This window comes from Aotus nancymaae, unplaced genomic scaffold (assembly GCF_030222135.1).
Source record: "Aotus nancymaae isolate 86718 unplaced genomic scaffold, 86718_ANA_hifiasm-v0.15.2.pri h1tg000011l, whole genome shotgun sequence".
Lineage (NCBI taxonomy): Eukaryota > Metazoa > Chordata > Mammalia > Primates > Aotidae > Aotus > Aotus nancymaae.
Genome location: NW_026988422.1, coordinates 63828100 through 63853677, shown reverse-complemented (window position 1 = coordinate 63853677; position 25578 = coordinate 63828100). Strand labels below are relative to the sequence as shown.

At 37.3% G+C, this 25578-nt stretch overlaps 1 protein-coding gene across 2 annotated transcripts; it reads left to right on the top strand.

The window, feature by feature from the left end:
- The first annotated feature begins 3411 nt into the window (after positions 1–3411).
- Positions 3412–12358, top strand: DIO2 (iodothyronine deiodinase 2). Of its 2 annotated transcripts, none has more exons than XM_012476908.3 (2): positions 3412–3671; positions 11547–12358. In XM_012476908.3, the coding sequence occupies exons 1-2, from the start codon at positions 3450–3452 to the stop codon at positions 12144–12146; spliced, it is 822 nt and encodes a 273-aa protein (XP_012332331.3). In that variant the 5' UTR covers positions 3412–3449; the 3' UTR covers positions 12147–12358. The 2 variants fall into 2 exon arrangements, with proteins under 2 accessions (XP_012332331.3, XP_064231171.1); XM_064375101.1 differs by having other exon boundaries at positions 11547–12122.
- The last annotated feature ends 13220 nt before the right edge of the window (positions 12359–25578 follow it).

Below are 25578 nucleotides of genomic sequence, written 5' to 3'. Positions count from 1 at the left end.
AAACACTTCTAACCTCAAAAAATAAAATAAAAAGAAACAAAAGCCCCCAATAGAGTCCTAATTCTAATTTTTAAACATTTAAAGTCTGGATGTGCCTTGAACTTCACATTTAAAAGAAAGCTTTCTGATTTTCTGTCCATCCCTCTCCTTAGCGCGCCATTTCTAAACATACTTTCCTCCTTCAGAGCAAAAGCAAGTGAGAGAGAATTGGTTTAAAGCGGCTGAAGTCTTCACTGCAGAGGAGCACTGGTTTAATCCAATCAAGGTGGAAGGAAGGTCTTGGAATGAAGGTCTTGAGAAGGGGAGAGACTTTAAGGCTTGGGCAGTGAGCCGAAGCTGCATTTCCTGAGTCCACACCTCCGTCTGCCATTGTTGGCGGGAACTATGGCAATGTAGCTTTCACACCTCCACCAGTTAAAATAACGCGTTGTGAGCCGAGATCGCGCCATTGCACTCCAGCCTGGGTAACGAGCGAAACTCCGTCTCAAAAAAAAAAAAAAAAAAAAAAAAAAATACCGCGTTGTCGGCCGGGCGCGGTGGCTCACGCCTGTAATCCCAGCACTTTGGGAGGCAGAGGCGGGCGGATCATGAGGTCAAGAGATCAAGACCATCCTGGCCAACATGGTGAAACCCCGTCTCTACTAAAAATACAAAAATTAGCTGGGCATAGTGGTGCGTGCCTGTAGCCCCAGCTACTCAGGAGGCTGAGGCAGGAGAATGGCTGGAACCCAGGAGGCGGAGGTTGCAGTGAGCCGAGATCTCACCACTTAACTCCAGTCTGGCGCCTGGCGACGGAGCAAGACTCTGTCTCAAAAAAAAAAAAAACAAAAAAACCGCGTAGTCACCTTCCTGCCTTTGTTCTTTCTTTTTTCCCATAAGGGCATTGAGAGGTTTGAGAAGATACATGCAGTACATGTACATTGTCTATATTAGTAATATTCTTTTGCTAACATTATTGCTAGTCATAAGAAAAATATAATTTTTCTATATGGTTTATTTTTCTAAGCTTTGAAGTCTACAACAATTTAATCCATGAGATGCAAATTCAAAATTTATCAGGGGCCAAACTAGGGATAAAAATGAAAGAATTTGTAGGGAATGCTGAGGGTTGTGTCACAAGAGAGGGCATTGCGCAAGGCCACCACGTTTTATAATGCCAGGGCACCCCCTCGTTCACGTCATATTGTATGTGAATGGCGCCCCCTAGTGTAGAGCGATGCAGAGGCCCACTAGATGCCCTGTTCATTCATTCATTCAGAACATCCTCATTGAGCTTATTGTGTGCCAAGCTTGGTTTTAGGTGCTGGAGAGGTAGCAGTGAACAAAGTGGATAAGAATCTCTGGTCTCACAGAACCTAAAGATATTCTCTTTTGATTATTTTTAAAGGCAAAAAGCAACCTGCCAACCAAACAAGATGCATTAATATGCAGAATTCAGCTCACAGGCCTACAAATTAATGACTCCTGTCCAGGCTTTTAAATTATTTCTGTGATCATGAAGGTTTTAGCCACATGGAAAAAATACAGCAATACACTAACCACAAGCTTGCACCTACTGCTTAGCTTATGCTTAATGAGAGCTCTGGCTACATAGAAAACTCAGCTAATTAATTTTCAGTTACAATTTTGCACCCCACCCCAAAGACTGTGCTTGCTACACCTTCCAAGAAAACATAATTCCTAGAGGTGATCTGTTTGGTAACACTGGGAGAAAAAGTAGAATAAGGCAGGGGTCATGGCATTCTGCCAAAGCATTGTCTGCCTAAATACCTGTCCTAAAGACTCATGGGAGAGGCAAGTCATTGAACAACGGTCAATGTGGCACCTTGAACCAATTCAGTCTGCTCTTAACCCCCCTATACATTTAATTAAATTTTTTTTTCAGACAAAAAGGAAGATTTCTTAAAGTATCGGGTCTCTTAGGGATTATGCTAACAGAAGAGGTGAAATATAAATAATTTCTCAGCCTTATGGCATCTCAATGTTATTCAATGGAAAGTTTTAATTTTATCTGCAAAATGAAGCTAAATGAATGTCACCTAGCTCCTTCACTGTCTGGAGGAATTTGGTTTTTTTTTTTTTTTTCATTAGGAGCTTGGGTAAAATTAAAAAGAAACCTGTATTCAAGTTTCTGCAAGAAGCTTTAAAGAAATGCTGTGATGGTACTAAAATAGTTTAAAAGTTTTCCACCTACAACTCACTTTGCATTTTCTTAAATAAGATCATGACTCAAAAAATTTAAAGGACCTTGGTCACAGATCATATGAAGAGTTGGAGTCATGGTATAAAGATATAAAGATTGTATATAAATGTTCACATGTTCTAAGAAACAGAGCTAAGACCACCTGTGATAACTCTTTCACTTTTCTACCTGCCTTCCAGGGTCCTTTCTTTTCAAAATCCCTCAGAAATTAATGATAATGATAATCAGAAGAGAGAGTGTTGGCCATGTCGATCAACACATTATATTAAATTACTTTTCCCAAAGTTTGGAAGCATTTCCTGAAAGCTGTCAAGGGTATTAGTTTTTTCTCTCTCTCTTTAAATCACAAAGCAAAATTCCACTGTCTCTCCCCCACCCCTTCTAAAAAAAAAAAAAGGTTGTCGAGTTTTGCTTTTCTATTCACTGCAGTCCTGGCCAAAGTAAAGCCCTCTTTCTCAATGACGTCAAGATCTTTACCAAGATTAGGCTTTCATTTCTCTATTGCAGCAATTAGCCAGGGAATGTATAAAAGGCTTCAGGGAGACTCACTGGGCTGCAGAGAGAGGCACTTTGCACCACAGACAGATAGCAGGAGGGGAAAGACTGAGAGTGAGAAAAAAGAGGAGTCAGTCGGTCCTGGGGAAGGAGAGAGTGAGACTGGGAGAAGGAGAAGCACAGAAAGTGTGTGTAAAACGGAGTAAAGCAAGAAAAAAAAAGCTACCCTTAAAGCACATTTAAAAAACAACTCTGGCAATTCAAGAAAGAAACAGGCTACGTTTAAAGAAACAATGAAAGGCTAAAGAAAAGTTTAAAATCTCTGCCACAGTCTCATAGGTGCTTGGAAATGAAAGTAGAACTGCCTGTCTTTAACGGACTCTGACAGGGGTAACTGGATTAGGGACGGGTACGCCAGTTTTTTTTTTTTTTTTTTTTTTTTTAAACATCTTAAATCCTGAAAAAAAAAAAAAAAAAAAAAAAAAAAAGCAGCAGCTCCGAATTGAATGAATTGATGGGCACACTCCAACTGCTGGGCTGGAGAGACTGGACTTAGTCTTGCCATTTCTGCTTCTTTGAAAGAGGAGACAACTTGGGCTTCCTTTTAATTTAGTTTTTCCCCCCCCTTCTCCCCCCACCCCCAACCTTCCCCCTTACCTCCCCCACCCCCCTTTATCACCACCCCCCTTTTAAATAAGAGGGTGAAGGGGAACCAGAGCGCACAAGGGAACTGACTCAGGAGGCAGAGAAGATGGGCATCCTCAGCGTAGACTTGCTGATCACACTGCAAATTCTGCCAGTTTTTTTCTCCAACTGCCTCTTCCTGGCGCTCTATGACTCGGTCATTCTGCTCAAGCACGTGGTGCTGCTGCTGAGCCGCTCCAAGTCCACTCGCGGAGAGTGGCGGCGCATGCTGACCTCAGAGGGACTGCGCTGCGTCTGGAAGAGCTTCCTCCTCGATGCCTACAAACAGGTGAGCTGAGCTGAGAATGGCTTCTCCTTAGGTCCACAGGGGCAGGGGCTCACGTGCTGGGGACCAGAGGCCATCGGGAGCATTAGGGTGAAAGCTGTGAAGCCCTATTTGTGGAGCTGCCCACTGAGCCTCTGAGTTTACTTTCCACACCTGTTGCACAGGTTAGATTGGGAGACAGCTGTTAAACCGTAATGATTCCGTATATTCTGTATGACCTAATAAGGAGTCTTTCTACCAAGGGTTATTAATATCTTGCTGTGGCTATGGAGTAGAGTGCTGGTACAATAACTTGGGAAAAGTGAGAAAATGATGGGGAAGGGAGACCGCTGCATTGATTCTGCTCTTACCATAAACTAGAATTTTGATTTTTTGCTTGGTGGGAGGCTGTGTGAGGTGCACTGAGGAAGTATGCTTGAGGGGTGGGTACTGAAAAGCAAAAAAGAGAAATGCTACTCAAAACTCTCAGAGAGTTGACAAGATAACAAAATGGTCATAGCAAGTGTGATTTGGCATCGTAGCTGCTTGGTTTCTGGTAGAGAAAAGAGTTAATGAAAGCAAGCAACTGTGTGCCACCTCCTCTACAGTGATTCCAATTTGAACCCTTTGGAAGCAATTTTCAGGCAGTGAGTCCTGAGTTACTAGATAGCAACTTGCAAAAGAAAAATCTGAAAACTGGCTGTCAGAAATTCAGCGTTTGCAAGGGAAGCCTCTTTTACTTTGTTTCTCAAAAATAAACTGAGGGGCCCTAGAAAGAGATGATGGGTCTGGGGTTCATTAAATCTCAGAGCTGTTGTGAGCATTAGAGCAGTGGTCTTCCTTACCTGCACAGGTAGTGTCCAGGGGCTGCTCTCTCAAAATCAGAGGTGATGATCTTAGTGTCTAAATGAAAAATACTGGTGTTCCAGGCTTTTTGCTGTGTTGGAGATGTTGATAGATTATTTTCAACTGAGATCTGCAGGGGCACAGAGGAAGATTTTGGCCCTGGTCTTCTGACAGTTTCTCCCCACCTGCTATGCCCATATGACTCCTAAAGGTCCCCCCAGACTCCCCACCCAGGCTTGAGAAGAATGAACCACTTTGGCAAAAGTAGCTATCAAAACAGACAATCTTGGTTTCTCTAACAGTGTTGCCCAAGATGTCAGAAAAAGGAACTGTACATCTGTATTTTAGAGGAATATAGAAGCCAGGTGTTCAGTGAAGTGATATGCTTCAGGCAGGCAGCCCCTTAGAACCAGAGACAGGGAACTTGAAATAATAGAAGCAGAAGGGAATGCGTCCTTCATAAATAAACACTAGAAAAATAAAACCATGCACCAGGAAAAGAAGTAACTTGTAATTACAAAGAATCCAGGACAGGATTGTTCCTCTGAAAATCAGATGTTCAAGAAGAAAATATCTGTTGTGAACTAGGGAAGTTTCCCCACCTGTCTTCATTATTGATAGTAACCTCAAGAGAGTTTGTGTTTATTGTTGTTAAAAAAATGTGAATTGCAAGAGCTCTTGTTAGTGGACGGAAATTCCTTTATGAGAATATGAATTGATGCTCAAAGTTCTAACAGTAAAACCTCATGTATATTGTGCATGTGAGGGAGAATGGGGGATGTAGAAGAGTAGATATTGAATTGATGATCTCGTTTCCACAAATGTGCACATTGAATGGGAAGTTTTTATGTTTTGTTTTAGGGGAAGGCAATTTGGAGGCAGGTGGGGGAGTACACGAGTATGTCAGGCATACGATTAATAAGGAAATTCCATCATCCACACCATGTTTCATATGCGTTAGCAGATACCATGGAAGAATTAGTGGTTTGATCTCAGTATATTAAACTCTTACTGTTGGGAAGATAACTGCCTTTTGCCTAGAAAAAAAAAACCACTTATTGGAAGAATTTTACTTACATACATATATTTCTTTTATAAATGTCATGTTTCATTAAGAAAAACATGAAAAAAGTCATCTCTCATATACACAATGGGGGCTATGTTACCCACAAATATTAAGTGAGGTTGTTTTTCCCATTAACAGGTTATTGAACATAAAATGGAAAAGCAAGCAAATACCTCTTTAGTAAAGTTTATTGTTTTTTTTTCACTAATATATAATGTTCCATTGTGTTCCAATATTTTGTTATTCCTATTCCAGGAAACTGGGAGGATGAGTGATTTGTTTTTTCTTTTTGTATATGGTTTGTGTATTTATCTTCTATATTTCTTTGTTCCTGCCTACTGATTTGATTAATGACCAAGTTCATGACTGGTGTTATTATGTTTGCTTTTGATGATTTATATAATAGCTACCATGTACAGAAGTAATCCCAGGAACCATATATCCAGAGACAAGACTGGTCTGGGTGTGTGATGAATGGAAACATTATGAACACAGCTGGAACTGAATGATGGTCTCTTTCTGCCTTCAAGTATAGCAAGGGTGGTGGTTTCTGTGGTGGCATTTGAGGGTCACTCAGAACCTCTCCATCAAGTTCAATCACTTCCCTGAATGCTCTTGTCATCTGTGCCACTGTCTTTGGGTGTAGTCATTTCTAGAGACATTGTAGGAGGTTCTGTTTGAGATGGCATCACTATTTCATAATCCTGACTTGCATTATTTTGAGCTGCCCATCCCCAGCAGTGAAGGTTTCCAGGATGACAGGGGCGTGTACCCATGTGATACAACTAGACATGTGAGTTGCCCTTGTTAATTCTCCTTGGTGCTGCGTGTCAGATGCCTAGAAAGATACTTAGAGAAAGTACAGCAAAAGTATTATCCCTGTGTTTTGCCCCCACAAGATATGAAGAACAAAATAAAAAACTTTTTTTAAACCTTTTTTAAAATATTGAAAAGGATTTGAATTAACTTTATGGAGAACCATTTAAAGACAACGTGAGTTTGATAAGAGATGGGTTCTGTGTACAATTTTGATTGAAAGTCTATAGATACTGGTGAGAGACGCTGAGGTGAATAAATGATATTCATTATTTAAGTTTCTTTAGTCAGTGTCATTGCATCTGAACAGTATATCCTTGTGCTGGTGCTCAGAGACTAAAAACATGCAACCAATAAGCAAACTGCTCTGTCTGGGAGCCTGGCTCTTACCTAAATGAAGTGTAAAAGTAAACACACTATAGATGCTGACAGGCAGTTTAGCTTCCGCACAGTTAAGATTGCAGAGGTACAGAAAACATATTCATTTGAACATATAATTTTGGTTTTGAAAGGGTCTCTTTAACAGTCTCCTCCTCCTCTTCATTCACCTCAAGCCTTTGACACTAGTTTCCACAATGGAAAAAGGCCCTTTTAAGAGAGAAACAGTCACAAAAGAACACAAAGCAGGCCACAGCCAGAGCTTGTCCATCATTTGGATAAAACATTGGGGAATGATAGAGCTTAGAGCTACATTTTCAAGGTACAAATTAAAAAGAGAATAGCTAAAAGGGAATTGAGCTCAGAGGAAGGAGTAGGTAGCCTATTCTTCAGCTCTGATTTATTTGGCCCGTCTGAATATAAATGGTTAAATCTCTGCTTAATGATTGTTTGGCCATGTTTCTAAGGACATTGATTTAGCCTGGTCATTATGTCAAAGAATTTGAAACTTCCTGATAGTTAATAAAGCCATGTCCAGGGCTTTGGATAGCAAGAAGTATGTGTGAAAATTCTGCTACCACCCCCTCCTCTTCATTTTTATCATTTGCTTTACTTTCTATTATGAGATTATGTGATATATTGTCCACAAACCTTTCTTGGGCTGTAGAAAAGAAAAAGAAAAAAAAAAACCCAGAGCAAAAACAAGGTTAGTAGTATATGCTCTATTTTCTGCTTCTGCTTGATGAATGGTTCTTTCTTCCCCTTTGCCCTGTGTTTCACAGTCCACACGCTAAAGCATTTCCTTTTCCCCCATGCACTGAACACAAGAAAATCATGTTTTTATGTATGCTATGTATTTACGCTCATGTTCATATTTATAAAGATGTCCATTGCGGCATTTGAACTTGGCCCAGAGTTGTCTTCTGTTGTAAAAATGCAAATCCTGCTTCCTTTGTTGGTGTTGTGTTGATGTTGCTTGCAAAAACCGTAAGAAAGAACCACTGTAACGGTGCAGATGAGAGAGATAAAAGTCAGCGATGACAATATCACATTTTACGTGTGTCCTTTCTGATCCTTGCAAAATAAAGGGACCCTTTGGGAACATCGGAACTTCAAGACCAATTAGTGGAAATGATGCTTCTTGTGTTTGGGCATTAAATACTGGGCAGGGTTCTCTTTAGAGCGGCTAATGCTGGCAGGGAAAGAGGTACCGACCTAATTACTCTTCCGCAAGAGTAAAAAATGCCTTTTGAATGCCTCTTTGGCAAATATGTCTCATTAAGGACAAAAACCAAACACAAACCCTCTAAGAAGGAGAAATTAAGATGATAGGTAACTTGTGGCCAGGAGACTTTCTGTGCCACTGTGGGAAATTAAAACAAAGTTTGGGAGTACCAAGGGATAACTTGTTTTTGTTGCGTTTCTTTCCTGCAGCCTAAATGTTATTATGGGACCAACTTTATTTTCTTCATCATTTTGGCTCTGTGTCAAGGAATGCTTTGCTCCTGGGGAGAGCAAAGAATCTTCCATCATTGAAGACAATGGTGATTCTCCCAGCCTGTCTCAGCAGGGTGCATAACCCAGCAAACCAAGAAGTTCTCCATTTGAAACTCTGGTCTATTAGGAATTTAAATTTTATGGTGACCAAATGGGGAGATGAGAATGAACAGTAATATCCTTTTAGAATATTTTCTTTTAGTTTAAAGGAAAGTTTTGTATCTAAAAAAAGGTTTGTTTTTTTTTTTTCCTTTATTTTAGCTAAATTGTCCTCCATCAAGTTTTAGCAATGATGGACACATTTTATGACTAGTATATGAAGCTTATAAAAGCAGACTACTGGTCTACTCACATTTGAATTTATGAATGGTGGGTGTGTGTTTTTCCTTCTTAGTTTTATTAATAATATTAATTTTATCTATGCATTTTCTCTTGCCTAGGCACCTCCATGAATAAGAATATCCATTTGTGACATTATAATATTCAGTAAGGGACCCTGGCGGCTCAACAAAATGAAAAGGATAGGCCACATTTGTTTTGTGCACTGATCAGATGAAACAATCAAGGACAGATCAATAACACTGAGCGTTGATTACGGTCGTATTCTATAAGAGGGCTCCAGGATTCATATTTCTGAATGTATCTGCTTCATTGAGCTTATCCATCACCAAATATGATTACGTTCATTGCAGGTCAGGGTTATTATTAACTGTAAAATTCTTCACTGACCTAGGAAGAATGTAGCATTCATTCAGCAAAACAAATACTTCCCAGTCTAACCCTAATCCTAACAAAATGCTGAATCCCCCACATAAAGAGCATTATGGATTTTGTAACTTTCCTAATTTTTTATTTTAGAGTGACAGTGTGGTACTTACTCTAAATTTCCCAAGACAAACTAGTCTGTGTTTTGGAAAGAATTCTGCAGCTGAAGTATACCTTGTCTCTAAGAAGGAGGAGGTGTGTTAACCTTCCAGGAAAATTTACTTCAGGTAATAAGAGATTCTCCTGTAACAAAAGCATCAGATTAGATTATTCAGTTGAATAATCAGAAATAATGAAAGGATCGACAGGCCTGCTGGGGTGAGTCAAGGGGTTAGAGGCCCATTTATCAAGGCTACGTGATTGTTTATAGGGTTCAAAAATGATTCCAAAATGCAGATGAATGTTTTTACCTACCAAGAACCTACAAGTGTACGGGTTGCTTACTTAACAGGAAGTCACGACAACAGACTAATCTGAATGCATTTCGGCCTTCTTATCACAGTACGTTCGGGCACACAGCACACATGATATTGTTAAAACAGCCCTCCTGGAATCATTACTACTCTTTCAAATGAGAAAGATCTAAAGAGAAGAGACTGCTACCCACTACCTAGATCTACAAAATAAAAATAAAAATAAAAAATAAGACGTCCAAAAAGAACCCACAGATTAAAAGGTTTACAATACCTTTAACATGTATATCTTTCATTTTGATGTATATTTTCATGCCTTAAAGACTAGCATAGTTCATATGAAAGAATCCAGGTAAATGTGCTTATTTGATTTCTCCATCTAGTGTCACTTGTAAATTAACTGAGAAAGTTAGTGTAAGTAAAATAACTTTCTCCATGGTGGCAACTTAAAACAAATTTACTTACTTAAGTCACACCAACAGCTTCCTTTCTGAGAAGGAAGATTATTACTGTAAGATTTCTCTTAGAAAACTAAGAGTGCTTATTTCAAACCTGCCCTGCTGGGATTTTTCAGAAGGGAGAGAAAGAACTTTAATTCTTTCTCTACAGTTAAAATGAGTTACGCATTAACATTAGATAGAAGCTTCTGAATAAAAGCCCTTGAGTGTATTATATTGGTTTGGATTGTTACATCTTTAACAATTCACTTCTAAGTGACTTCAATTAACAGTAGTTTTATGTGTGGCTATATGTATAAAAGGGAAATAAGTCGATCCAGTTGGAAGTATATTGTAATATTAAGGATAGTGTATATAAACCAATGTACTGTTGTAAGTCATCCCTAATGTTATTGGCTTTGATTAAGCCATTCTGAGGAAGATCTAATTGTATTAATTCAAACTGAAGTAATTGGCTCTTTTATTATTGCCTGCTTTTTAATGATCAATTTACAGATTCAAAGCCTGCAAACCTTCCTTCATTCCGTTTTCAACTATTTAAACCATGTGCAAAGGGAGCACATGAAACAATTTTTATCTCTACCTCTTCTGCCCCAATATTTAATAATTCAGAGGAGCTTGTTAACGAATTGTGGGGTAGAAAAGCACTTTTTAATGTGACTTCCTAGATAAAAAGAGGGAAACAGGCACACATGCAAAATGAGAAATTAAAGTAGAATTCAGGAGTAGCCATTTTTTTTTGGTATTTTTTTAAATTTAATGGAAATTGTGAGGTTGAAGTGGTAAGAGCCACCCCGTAAGCAGTGGCAGTAGAAGCCTCCGGGGAGTATGCCATATTGAGGAGAGTGAAAAGCTTTTCTCAGGATATATATTTTTTTAAACCACAGAATTGCCCAAGAAAGACATTGTTCTGTTTCACATGGTGGGGGAGCGTCTGATAAGGGCAACACACACCCACCTAGTTACAGTCTACAAAGAGCTCTTTTCCTCATGTTGTCCTCCAGTTGCCGTATGTGGAAGACGGGCATTATTACCTCCATTTTACAGATGGAAAAGCTGAATCACTAAAGAGGTTAAGTGCAAGTAACCCTTCTTATAAATGGTAGTCCTCAGGTTTTCTAGGTCTGGCCAAGAATAGAGCCCATTGGTATCATTGGCCATTGGTTGAGATTAAATGACTTAGTATTGTGCAAGAAAATATTGGTCCTGACTGGTGTTTCAGAATTCAGAAAGAGGCACCGTGTCCCAAGACCCCGATAATTTGTCTTAAAGGAGACCATTTGCTTCTACCTTTTAAAATGAAGTCAATTAATCATTTGTTATAGAATGCATGCTAAGCATTGACAGCAAAATAAGGGTAGGAAAGAATACCAGCCTCGGCTTAATTATAAAAAGAGTTAACTCCAGTGCCTTCAATGAGGAAAATAATTACCTTCAGTGACTATACAGAATGAAAAAGACTTCTACTTTCTTTTGGGCCATTCTTTACATTACCTGCCATGATGTCTCTTTACTGAAATCAATAAATGTTTACCACATGCTCTGAAGAAAATACCACACTCTATTAGAGCCAAATTATAACTATTTAACATGAATTGAAGTGGCAATGTGTTTAACGTGATGTTCTCTGCTTTTTTTTTTTTTTTTTTTTTACCATCAGGTGAAATTGGGTGAGGATGCCCCCAATTCCAGTGTGGTGCATGTCTCCGGTGCAGAAGGAGGTGACAACAATGGCAGTGGTACCCAGGAGAAGATAGCTGAGGGAGCCACATGTCACCTTCTTGACTTTGCCAGCCCTGAGCGCCCACTAGTGGTCAACTTTGGCTCAGCTACTTGACCTCCTTTCACGAGCCAGCTGCCAGCCTTCTGCAAACTGGTGGAAGAGTTCTCCTCAGTGGCTGACTTCCTGCTGGTCTACATTGATGAGGCTCATCCATCAGATGGCTGGGCGATACCTGGGGACTCCTCTTGGTCTTTCGAGGTGAAGAAGCACCAGAACCAGGAAGATCGGTGTGCAGCAGCTCAGAAGCTTCTGGAGCGTTTCTCCTTGCCGCCCCAGTGCCGAGTTGTGGCTGACCGCATGGACAATAACGCCAACGTAGCTTACGGGGTAGCCTTTGAACGTGTGTGCATTGTGCAGAGACAGAAAATTGCTTATCTGGGAGGAAAGGGTCCCTTTTCGTACAACCTTCAAGAAGTCCGGCATTGGCTGGAGAAGAATTTCAGCAAGAGATGAAAGAAAACTAGATTAGCTGGTTAAAGGTATGATTGTAAGAGAGCTTATTGTTTTTAAAAAGTATATAAAGGCAAGGACATTAAGAACTGGATCCGTATTTCAACAGAGTCCCATTGCCTTACCGAAAGACAGGAGTTTGCCTTTCAAAAGAACATGAATCTCTAACAGCTCCATACATTCTTCACTACTCAAATGGCGTTGGGCTAAGTAGTAGCCCTGTCACCTCTCTTCTGAGTGAAAAGCCTTGTGTGAAAAGATCCCAAGATGGAGAGGAAGAAACCCTGATTCAGCATGTGTTCTTTCTGCATTGGAAAGGAACTGATACAGGTGATACATGCTTTGAGACTAGAAGAAAAGACTTACCGGAAAAATTACTACATTAGGAAGCTACTGTATACGTTAAGATAAAGGGTATTGCCTTGGCTCTATTTGGCATGGATGAAGACTAATTGGAAATTCCCCAAATATTATAACAAGTCCTTGAACCCCGGCCATGTGGTTAGACATTGGTGTTAGGGTTAGACCTTAGAGTCGTTTCTGATGTTCCAGCTTTTAGTCATGTAGTACTCTCAGTCTTCATAGCCCAGAACTTACAGGTATGTTTGTAGATACCAAGAATAATCCCTCAATCTAGGAGGTTAGAATGATCATCTGAAATGTGAGGGTTACTTCCTAGGCAGTTGGAGAGAGTGCTAGGAAAGAAATCAAATTGACAAGCTAGGAAAGAGGAGGCAGAAAGATTTGGAAAATTCACAGAGTTTCACCTTGAAGCTGTAGAGAGCAGAACTCATTTGTTAGCCACAGAAACACGGAAACACACTCAAGACCAGAAAAAGACGCAGCGGATCCACTAAAGGTGGCATAGAGAATACACGTATAAAAACAATATATTTGTCATATGTTCCTAGCTAGAAGGAGAAAGGGGAGATTGAAAGGAAAGAAATTCTTAAATATTTGTAGTTGTGAGGGTTTCTGTTGGAAATAATTACTTTTGAAACATGTATGTGGTATGTATATTTTCATTGGGTTAATTACACCCCATGATACCTGTTAAAGGAAAACCAGTGGGTCTGCTGGTGCTGGTCTTTTCCTCTCCATTCCTGCAGTTATTATGTGGCCAAGTCATTCCTAATCTCAGTCTCTATAGCAGTGTTTTCTCTGAATGCTGTGCTGAAGAAATTATACGTACATACATACATACAGATGTATATATATTCTCAGCTGCTGTGGGAGGTGGGTACCATGGCCATTCAGCACAGCCTTGATTTCCTCCCAAAGTAGGTGAACTATAATGAAGGATAGGTGCAAACAAACAAGCTTACTTCCATTGCAAAATAGAAGAGGAGGAAGTTATAGATAATTCCGATCAATAATTTTGGAGGCTTTGTTATAAGGCAACCCCCGGTATTGTGGAATTTCCATTGACATTTGAATTTGGACAGGGATCTTCCTTTTTTCCATTAGTTGAGTTTTAGTAATCTAAAGTCCCTATAGTATATGATTATAATGCTATTTTAATATATATAAAATAGTTTTTTCTTTTTAAAATAGACACTATAGTTTTACCCATCAGTAATATTTAAAGATCATAGCCCCCAAAAGAATAGATGAACCAATTTTGTATCATAATTTTTTTGATAAATAGGAGACTATTATAAAATCACAGTATATGATTTTATTCAAAAGTACAATCAAAGGATCTTTTGTTCCTTCCATTAATAACTGAATAAAAATAAATTAATAGAAAAAACTAAAGTTGAAAATACATTCTTAAACTAGTTGTCTGAAATGAGAAAAGAGTGGGAGCTAGGTGTGCAAGAATCAAAAGTATTTTCTTATTTTAAAATGGGAGCAACATAGCAGTGATATCACTAGCTGGTATGTTGTGTAAATATTAAAGCTCCATTGTGACAGATTTTTTTTTATGGCAGCATCAGTTTTCTAATGTTTTAAATTCTATAAAAACCACCCACAAAGAAACAAAGCAACTTTAAAAAATGTGATGCTATCATCTAATGAATTGCTGGAAAATCATATGGAGAATAATAATTTCAGATTCCTCAGTTGTTAACCTCTACATTCAAGGCTTATCTCTGCCCTCATTGATTTTTTATCTTGGAAATGGTGTTGAGATTTACGTGGGACCCTAAAGCAGTAAAATAAGAAACCTGGTTGTAGCACACTCACACTGCTGTCCTTGAACTTCCCCTTTATTCTATTTGTACGATAATGTAACAGTATGTCAGATAAGCCGGTGGGGGGATGAGATTTGGCTAAGGCAGTGCTAGTCGACTGCGGAAAAGGATGATGAAAAATCGCCCAGTTGTGCTGTATTTTTAAAGAAAGAGGTTGTTTATGTGTGCAGACCCGTTCTCCCTGAGGATAGCCCAATGGAGAAATGAAGCAGAGGAAGGAAACATAGAAAGACATAGGCTATCAGGGAGGAAGATGCTCAATAGAGTATGTAAGAATTTCTGGAAGAAAGGCTGTGGAAAGGCCAATGGAGAAAATGAATGGACAAAGCTCAGGAATCCTACATTATGTAGAATGTCTTGGTGTTATCAGGGTAAAGCCTATAATTATGTAACCTATTTATCTCAACATAAATTTTTATGATTTCCTGTGATGCATTCTTTTATGAAATTGACAAGAACTCATTATTTGAGGTAGAGGAAAATCAATGCTTTAGCTGATATGCTGAGAAATTATTAGATTGCCAATACTCACGTGCCTATCATGTGTTTTATAAGGTATGTGTTCCTTTGAAGAATTGTAATTGTTATTCTCACAGGGAAAAGTGTATCTATTTATATATCATAGCATAAATCTATGATATATTTATATCATATATAAAAGTCTGAGTTATCTTTCTTAGTCCCTGATCATGTTTCTCCCATAGGCTATGTTTACATGGAGCTATCAGTTTAGCCTTTTAAGCTGCATTAGCTTGTCTATTATTAAAATAGTTTCCAAGAAATTTTAAATATTATCATAGCATCTGGTTTTATTCAAACCCTTATTGTTTGAATGACTTATGTCTTGGAACTATTAAAAACTGACTTTATTTATTGCTTAGTGAAAATACTAGTGGGATCAACAATGACTTTCTTGAATGGACATGAATGGAAATGCCTGTTCAGTAATTTAGAAGTGTTTCATACAGTTATTAAAATGTCACTGACCTCCTTAGAGGTAGATTAGTAACTGTTCCTGCTTTGTAAAGCTAAGTGACAGCCACTTAACTTATATGACTTTCTATTTTCATATTTGGTCTCTGGTCCTGTGTCTTCAACTCATTTATAGAAGTCTCCCTGATTTTTGGTAATACCAACTTCCCAGTGGTCTATCTAGTTAAATTATTCTCCCATTAACCAGGAAGTGCTTATTCTTTCATCAAGGTGGGAAGAATAGCCTATTGTCTTTCATTTTGCCTGAGTGTATTTTACTATTTGGGTTCTTAAGTAAAAATTATGACATATGGTGAGGTCACATGATGATGCTACCTTACTAGAGGGCAGGTTAAAGACAATATGTATGCCTTTGGGAAAATTCCCAGGTGGATTACAAGGTGTCCTCAGGTTCCTTACAGACTATGTGCAAAGCAAGAGGAATTTACTGATTTACAGGACTTCCTATTTGTAAATCGTTAGAGGATGGATTGATCTGGACATTTGTTCCATCTGACCTCTGACCGATGGTTTGGAAAGTAAGCTTAATTAGACTCATATGACCATTGAAAAAGAAAAAATGTAGACCCTGACTTCTGTCCCACTGAAGGATTAATGAAAACCTTTACTAGCATTTAGAGCTTTTCAGAACATGCCCAATGTCATGTATCTCCGCAGTGGGGACTGAAAGTAAGGCTTTTAATTTTAGGAGCTTTTTTTTTTTTCTAAATGGTATTGCCAAAAATCAGAGTTAAAATATATATAGTTAGATTCTAACTTCCTTCTTCACTCCAAAACTAGAATCCAAACCCACTCGTCATATATACTCCCAGAATGAGGCTTACTTACCAATCTCTTTGCAATTGGCACAATCTTGGTCATTTTCTGAGGCTCTCTAAGAAAAGAGAGGATCTAGGGTGGGAGAGGTAGAAAGTTGCTAACTGGGAAGGATGAGGCCCCAAGGGCTTGATCTGCAGATCCAGGAAGATTTGAAAACAAACTTCTCACAACTGAAGGAAGGCCGAAGGCTTCTGCAAGTCATTGAGTGACTTTAGGATGAGCAAAACATCGGGCCACTTCCTAATGCCCTATGTGTACAAGCACCAGAAGCAAGGTCTCAGACTTAACAGACCCCTCTCTGTTCCAAGGTGAGTCTGAACCAATAGAAAGCAAACATGTGCAGATATCCAAACAAGACTGCTCATGCAAGTCAGGGCTGGCTGCCCGTCTTAGGCAGCAACAGCAGAGCTCCAGGGAGTTTATTCAATATTTACTGAGACTTCGAAGACCCAGCAGATGTTTAATGAAGTCACTATTTTGGCTCAAACCCTCCATTTCTCCCCCTCCCCTGAAAAAGCAAACAGGTAAACACACAAATGAAAGAAACCCACAGAACGGGATGGGAAATAAAGAAAATTAATTCTCTCAAGACTTCTCCAGGCCCATGTCGCTGGTTAGTGTGGTTTTCACGTGTGTTAGGATTGGGGAATGTGAAGAAATAAGTATCCAGTACTTTATAACCAAAGCAATTAAATGATATTGGGTAGGGAATGTTGGCCAGTTTTGTTTAGTTTTGCATCACATTATCCCCAGACTCACTAGCCCAAGTAATCGGGTACCCGAAGAGGGAGACAGAGATGTGCAGAGTTGACCAGTGTGCGGATGATAACTACTGACGAAAGAGTCATCGACTCAGTTAGTGGTTGGATGTAGTCACATTAGTTTGCCTCTCCCCATCTTTGTCTCCCTGGCAAGGAGGATATTCGGGACATGATGCTGAGAGTACTGGGTAAATGTGGTGAGAATGCATGTGTGCGTATGCTACTCATATGTGCTTCTCAGTTGCAGAAAAAGAACTGCTTTGGAGATTATCAGTAGAAAGGGTGTTATCATATTGGTGCTGAGTGGTATGTGTGCTTATACAATTTGTTCTTGTATTTTAATAAACTTTGAATAAAAGAATAAAGCTACTCTTTGGTTCCATTTGTTTATTTTAACATTTCTCCCTAGACCTTGCCCCAGGCTGGAACATATTCATGGTTGACAAGGGAAAGAGAATCCATCATTCTAATATTTATTCCTTGGTATTTGTGGGCAAAGTAGCCAGCAGTGCCAGATTATTTTAATCTCATGCTGTGTGCCAGAGTCTTCAAGGAAATCAAGACAAGTAAAAAGAAAATCTTCAGATACTTTCCATATTCATGAACAAATTGCACACAGAATTCATAGAAAGGTGTCTGTTTAAGAGACTGTGGAGCAAACTTTTACTTTGTTATATTTACATCTTGGGTTTTCTAAGTGCAATTAATATACTTTCCAGAAACTTGGTTAAAATCACACATACACACACACACACACACTCTATACATATATCCATATTATTTGTTGTATGATTGTCAGTGTATTAATGTTTAATAAATTTGAATTCATTTCTATCAAGCACTTTCACTATGAGGAGGTATAAAGAATATGTTATATGGAGTAAATGGACGGTAATGAAAAATAATATGTTTGCGGCATGGTTAAATATGTGCATTTTTTTTGGAAAACAGGCAACTTAAAGTATCTCTTCAGACTCTGAACTTACTCATGATTTCCTACACATAATAATTTTATGAATATTAGCATCTTACACACTATTCCAGAATTTCAAATAGAAATTTTAAAAAATCGTTACTTTGGCAACTATCCGTTGAGTTTCTATTCTTTGCAGGTCTTTGTGCTAAGTACAATGTAATGTATAAAAACAGCATAGCCAAACTCATACAAACATCACTTCACGCCATGGTTTGAATGTCCCCTCTGAAACTCATGTTGAAATTTAATTGCTGATGCACCAGTACTAGGAAGTGGGGCCTTTAAGAGGTGATTAGGTCATGAAGGCTGTCCCATCTTGAATAGATTAATGCCATTATGGAAGGAGTGGGTTAGTTAATGCAAGAGTAGGCTTCTGATCAAAGGATGAGGTTCGGCCCCCATTTCTCTGTTTTGTGCACGCTTGCCCTTTCACCATGTGATGACTTCTGCCACGTTATGATACAGCAAGAGGCTCTCACCAGATGTGGCCCTGAGATCTTAGACTTCCCAGCTTCCAGAAATGTGAGCCAAACAAATTTCTATTGTTTAAAAATTACCCTGTCTGTGATATTCTGTTATAGCAACAGAAAATAAACTAAGACACTCCCTTAAGGAGTCTGTTGTGGATTCATTAAGATCATGCAAGTGACCAAGTCAATCTTAAAAAAAAAATTGGAACTTATTGGCTGAAGTAACCAAACTCTGCAAATGATTGGGATAAAACTTGCCTTAGTAACAACTGGATTCAGGAACATAGAAGCCTTCAGTGCTTGCCAGGTCTTTTGTCTTTGTTCTTTTTTGGGTGTCAGCTTTTTCACCCGGACCAGATTCTCTGTATGTTGGGTGATCTGGCTAACGGAGGCTTCTGACTTACAATTTCATTATAAAGTGGTACAGATGGGGTTTGACCGTATTCCCAGGGAAGAACTTGGATTGGACCAATTTGTGTAACATGCCCACGCTGTTGAATGGAGATAGGATCTGTTACTAAAAAAAAGAGAGCAAGAAGGGCTCTGAATATACACATATAAGATGTTAACTCAGTGGCTTTTTTTTTTTTTTTTTGAGAAAGAGACTTCTTATTTTTTAAGAGCAGTTAGGTCTCCAGCAACATTCAGAAGAAGGTATGGAGATTTTCCAAATACCTCCTGCTCCACACAGGAATACCTCTCCTCTATTATCAACATCTCTCACCACAGTAGTATATTTATTACAGTTGATGAACCTACACTGACACATCATTATCACCCAAAGCTTGCATTATGCTTTGATTTATGCATTCCATGGCTTTGGGAAAAAATGTACAATGATATGTTATATATATTATAAAATGAAACAAGGTATTTTTATTTTCATTGCCCTAAACATCCTCTGTGCTCTGCCTGTCTATCCTTGGCCACTCCTAACCCCCGGCTACCACTGATCTTTCTATTGTCTCCATAGTTTTATCTTTCCAGAATGTCACTTTGGAATTGTATAGTACCTAGACTTTCAGATTGACTTCTTTCACTTAGTAATATGCATTTAAGGATGCTCCGTGCCTTTTCATGGGTTGATAGTTCATTTCCTTTTAGTGCTGAGTAATATTCCATTATCTGGATATACCAGATTTTATTTATCCATTTACCTACTGAAGGACATCTTGGTTGTTTCCAAGTTTTGGTCATTATGAATAAAACTGTTATTAACATCTGTCTGCAGGTTTCTGTATAGACGTAAGTTTTTAACTCCTTTGGGTAAATATTTAAGAATATGATTGCTTAATTGCATGGTAAGAGTATTTTAAAGTGTTGTAAGACATTGCCAAACTGTCTTCCAAAGTGGCTGTACCATTTTGCATTCCCACTGACAATGGGTCAGAATTCCTGATGTTCCACATCCTCACTAACATTTGGTGTTGTCAGTGTTCTGGATTTTGGACTCTCCAATAGGTATGAGATGGTATCTTATTGTTGTTTCAATTATTTCACAGCCTATTCCTTGTCTGTATTTGTTCTTATATTGTTTGATTTAGTCTTCATGTCTGAAATGATTTTTACTTTTTTTAAAAAATAAAATTTTTATTTTAGAACAATTTTAGAGTTACACAAAAATTAAGAAAATAGTAGAGAGAGTTCCTATAAGCCCTATACCAATTTTCCCCTATTAACATATTATGCTAATTTGTATACTTGTTATAGCTAATGGGTCAATAATGATATGATATTATTATTAACTAAAGTCCATACTCCATGTTCTAATGTCCCTTTTCTGTTCCAGGATCCCCTCCAGGATACCATATCGTAATTAATGTTCATTTCCTTGATAATATGTGATGTGGAACATCTTTTCATTATGCTTATTTTTCTATTTGTACATTTTCTCTGATGAGGTGAATGTTAAGGTCTTTGATCCATATTTGAACCTGGTTGTTTGTTATCTTCTGTTGTGTTATAAGAGTTTCTTGTGTATTTTGGATAATAGTCCCCTTTTATATGTGTCTTTTGAAAATATTTTCTCCCAGTCTGTGGCTTGTCGTCTCTTTTGTTTGACATTGTCTTTCACAGAGTAGTTTTTTATTTAATGAAATCTAACATCCATTATTTCCTTCATGGATGAGAACTTTGGTAACATATCTAAAAAGTTATCACCATACCCAAGATCATCTATGTTTTCACTTACGTTATCTTCTAAAAGCTGTATGGTTTTGTATTTTACATTTAAGTCTATGATCTACTTTGAGTTAATTTTTACAAAGGCTGTAAGGTCTGTATTCCGGAATGATTTATTAAAAAGATTGTATTGCCTTTGCTTCATTGTCAAGGCTAGTAGTCTGTATTTTTGTGGATCTACTTTTAGGCTCTCTATTCTGTTTCATTGATCTTTTTGTCCATTCCTTCACACTGTCTTGACTACTGTAGCTTAATGATAAGTCTTGAGGTCAGGTAATATCAATTCTCTTAGTCTGTACTTTGCCCTCAGTATTGTGTTGGCTGTTGTGTGTCTTTTCCCTTCTCATAATTAGAATCAGTTTTTTGATATCCACAAAATAACTTGCTGGGATTTTGATTTGGATTGCATTGAATCAATAGATCACATTGGGAAGAACTGATATCTTGACAAGATTGAGTATTCCTATCCATAAACATGGAATATCTCAATTTATTTAGTTATTCTTTGATATATTTTGTCAAAGTTTTATCATTTTCTCCACATATAACTTATATATATGGTTAGATTTAAATGTAAGTATTCATTTCTGGGGACCTAATTTGATACATTTTATTTTCAATTTCTAATTCCTCTTGTTTATTTCTAGTATATAGGGAAATGGTTGACTTTTGTATATTAACCTTCTTTCATGCAACCATTCTATTAATATAATTGCTTATTAGTCCCAGAAGGTTTTTTTCAAAAACAGTATTATTTTGTGTTTTCTACAAACACAATCATGTAATTGGCATCCAAAGACAGCTTTATTATTTCCTTCTAAGTCTGTATACCTTTTCTTTCTTTCTTTTTTTGTCTTATTGTATTAGCCAGGACTTCTAGTACAATGTTAAAAAGAAGTGGTGAGAGGGGACATTTTTGCCATGTTTCTGATCATAGTAGGAAACCTTTGAGTTTCTCATCAAGCGTGACATTAACTGTAGGATTTTTGTAGATGCTCTTTAACAGATGATTGACAAAGTTACCTTCATTCCTAGTGTACTGAGTATTTTTATCATGCCTTGGTGTTGGATCTTGTCAAATGCCTTTTCTGTATTTATTGATTTAATCATGTGTTTGTTTTTTTTTTTTTTAGTTTGTTGATGTGATGAATCAATTTTTGAATTTTGGATCAGATTTTAGCATTGTATACATGGGATAAACTTCACTCAGAATGGTGTATAATTCTGCTTATACACATTGAATTCAATTTGCTAATATTTTGTTGAGGATATTTGCATCTGTGTTTATGAGAGATATGGGTCTTTTTCTTCTAACTCCTTTAGTTTGGTAGGGTAATGTTGGCCTCATAAAATGAGTCACAAAGTATTTCCTGTACTTCTATCTTTGTCAAGAGATTATAGATAATTGGTATGATTTCTTCTCTAAATATTTGGTAGAATTCAGCAGCAAACTCATCTGAACCTGGTCCTCTCTGTTTTGGAAGGTCATTTAATTGTTGATTCAATTTCTTTGATAGATGCAGAACCATTCACACTGTCTTTTATTCCTTGTTTGAATTTTGGGAGATGGTGTCTTTCAGGAAATTGGCCCATGACACCTAGGTTATCAAATTTGTGGACATGCAGTTATTTATACTATTCCTTTATTATCCTGTCAATGTTCATGGGATCTATAGTGATGCCCCTATCTCATTTCTGATATTTGTAATTTGTGTCCTCTATCTTTCTTTTCTTGGTTAGCCTGGCTAGAGGCTTATCGGTTTTTTAAAAAACCAGCTTTTCATTTTATTGATTTTCTCTTGATTTCCTGTTTTCAATTTTATTGATTTCTTCTTGCTTCTTTTCCTCTGCTTACTCTGGATTGAATTTACTCTTCTTTTTCTAGTTTTGTGAGATAAAAGTTTATTGATTTAAGCAAACCACCATGGCAGGTATATGCCTATTTAACAAACCTGCACATTCTGCACATGTATCTCAGAACTTAAAGTATAATAACAAAAAAAACTTTGTTCTTTTCTAATATATGTGTTCAATGCTATAAATCTCTCTCTAAGCAGTACTTTCACATCCCACACATTTTCATGTGTTTTCACTTTCATTTAGTTCAAAATATTTTAAAATTTCTATTGAGATTTTTTTTATTTGACTCATGTTGTTTAGAAGTGAGTTTAATCTTCACATATTTTGGGATTTTCCAGTGGTTGCTGTAAAGTTTGCAATATATAATCACAACGAATCTACGTTTACTGTCAACACTATACTACTTCATAGGTAGTGTGAGTACCTGACAATAACAAAATAATTCTTATTTCTCCCTCCTATCCCTTCTATTGTTGCCGTCATTCATTTTACTTACACGTGTACATAAACCTTATATACATAAGAGGTATACATAAGCATACATAGTTAAATACATTGTTGCTATTATTCAGTTAGATCAGTTAAGTATAGGAAAAATGAAAGTTTTTACTTTACATCCACTTATTCTTTCTTCAGTGTTCTTTGTTTTTTTCAGATCTCAGTTTCTGACTTATATTATGTTCCTTCTTCTTTCTAGTTTCTTTTAACGTTTCTTGCAAGGCAGGTTTACTGACAACAAATTTCCTCAAATTTTGTGTTTCTGACAAAGTATTTCTTCTTCACTTTTGAAGGATAATTTCACAGGCTACAGATTTCAGATTACTGGCTCCTTTCTTTCAACACTGTTAAGTATTTCACTTTACTTCTTGCTTTCAAGGTTTCTGAAAAGAAGGATGTTATTCTGTATGTAAGGGTTTTTTTTTTTTTTTTTTCCCTCCCTCTGATTTCTTTCAGGACTTTTTATTTTTGATTTTTTATAATTTGAAAATAATATGTCTAGGTGTAGTTGTTTTTGTTTGTTTGGGTTTCTTTCTTTTTCTTTTTCTTTCTTTCCTTTTTTATTTTGGCATTTATCCTGCTTGGTGTTCTCTGAGCTTCCTGAATTTTTGGTTTGGTGTCTGACATTAGTTTGGAGAAATTCTCAGTTATTAGCCTAAAATGCTTTTTCTTTCCTTTATCTTTTGTTTTTCCTTTTGGTGTCTCTATCACACATACATTAGATTCTTTGTAGTTGTCCCAGTCATTGGATATTCGGTTTTGGTTTTTTTTTTTTTCAGTATTTATTTTCTTTGCTTTTCTGTTTTGAAGGTTTCTGTTGGTATATCCTCAAGCTCAGCAATTCTTTTCTCAGCTGTATTCAGTCTACTAATAAGCCTATTAAGAACATTCTTTATTTTTGTTATAGTGTTTTTGATCTCTAGAATTTCTTTTTAGTTCTCTCTTAGGATTTCTGTCTGTGTGTTACATTGTCCATGTGTCCTTGCATCCTGTCTACTGTATCCATTTAGACCTTTAAACTATTAACCATACTTGTTTTAAATCCTGATAATTCCAAGATCCCTGGCATATTTGCTTCTGATGCTTGTTCTGTCTTTTCAAGTTGTGTTTTTTGCCTTTTAGTATGCTTAGTAATTTTTTTTTGATAGCTAGACATAAAGTACTAGATAAATAGAATTGTTGTAACTAGACCTTTAGTAATGTGATGATAAGGTGTTGGGGGAGGAAAAGTGTCCTGTAGTCTTAAGATTAGGTCTTTACTGAGCCCAGGCTCCTGGATTGTGATTTTCACAGTGGTTTTCAATATTTTTCTTCTTTCTCAGGTAGGACAGGATGGCTACAATTGGATAGAGCTGAATATTTCCCTTCTCTCACGTGGAAGGCTACAGCTGGCTGGAGTTGGGTATTTCTCTTCTCTCAGGTCATTTAGGCTTTGATTATATCCCAGCAGGTTACTTTCTGGTTAACTAGTTTCTCCTGAGGACAGGCCTTGTTAAAAGGTTAGAGTGCTCTAGTATATTTCAAAAGGTTTTCTTTTCCACTCTCCCTGCAGGAAGCTGGATGGAATTTTTCTCCAGCACTTACCCTGAAAAGAATCTGGTCAAGCTCCTGGAGGCAAAACTCAAAAAAATACGAGAGTCTCCCACGACTGGGTCCTTCTGGAATGTTTAACTCTCAGACTTGCTCACACAGAGCCTCTAGCAATTTGTTAATTACAGTTCGGATATTTTTCGACTCAGGCAATGGTTCGTTCCTGCAGTGGTTTCCACTTGTGAGTTTCTTTTCTGGTAAGCTTGGCTCCCTGTATTTGCCTATCTCTTCAATCTTAAAAACAGTGTTTTGTCCTGTCTTAACCTTTCTTATTAACCTAAGAGGAGTTACTGGAATCTAGAAGTCTTAGTAGCCATTATTTTTAACTTTCCTAATAAGAAACGTTAAATAAGAATACAAGAATACCTTGATTAGTATTAAGTATATACAAATAAGGACATGTTCAGAGGAAGGAAGGGCCCTATGGATAGAGCTCTCAAAGGTGAGTGTTTAAAGGGACTTGTGGAGTTTAAAGTGACTTGGATTGACCTAGAAGGATGAGCAAGCTTTAGATAGAGAAAATGGGCAGTTTTTCATTTAGAAAGTCAATTATTTACTAAGTGTCTATTGTTGTGACTAAAGAGGACAAATCAGTCAAAATACAAAGACATCAAACTATGTCAGTCATCCTTACAAGGGGGAATTCAGTTCAATTCAGTAAAAGTTAAACTGAGGATATGAGCTCTGTTTCAATTTTTTTTTTTGTATTTCTCCCTCTTGAGTAAACAAACGTTTTAATAACTAAAATAAAACCAATGATGAATATTTTGAGTACCTGTTAGTTCACAAATAAGCCACTAGTCATTGTAAGGCACTACTATAATTATAATGTGTATACACAAATAATATAAAATATGGTTTCTCACAATGTAAGAGTTTAGTGTAGTTGATAAGAAATCCAAACATGAAGATATCTAATATTCCTGATAGTTCAGTATAGTTGATAAATAAGAAATCCAAACATAAAGATATCAAATGTTTCTGATTTTTTTAAATGTACTGAGCCTTAAAATCTTGAAGGTTTGCTCTTTAACTCGATCTACAAGAACCTTGAGAAAAAAATTGGAGGAGAAACAGAAAAAAAGGCATTTATAAAAAAAGGGAGTCTTCTAG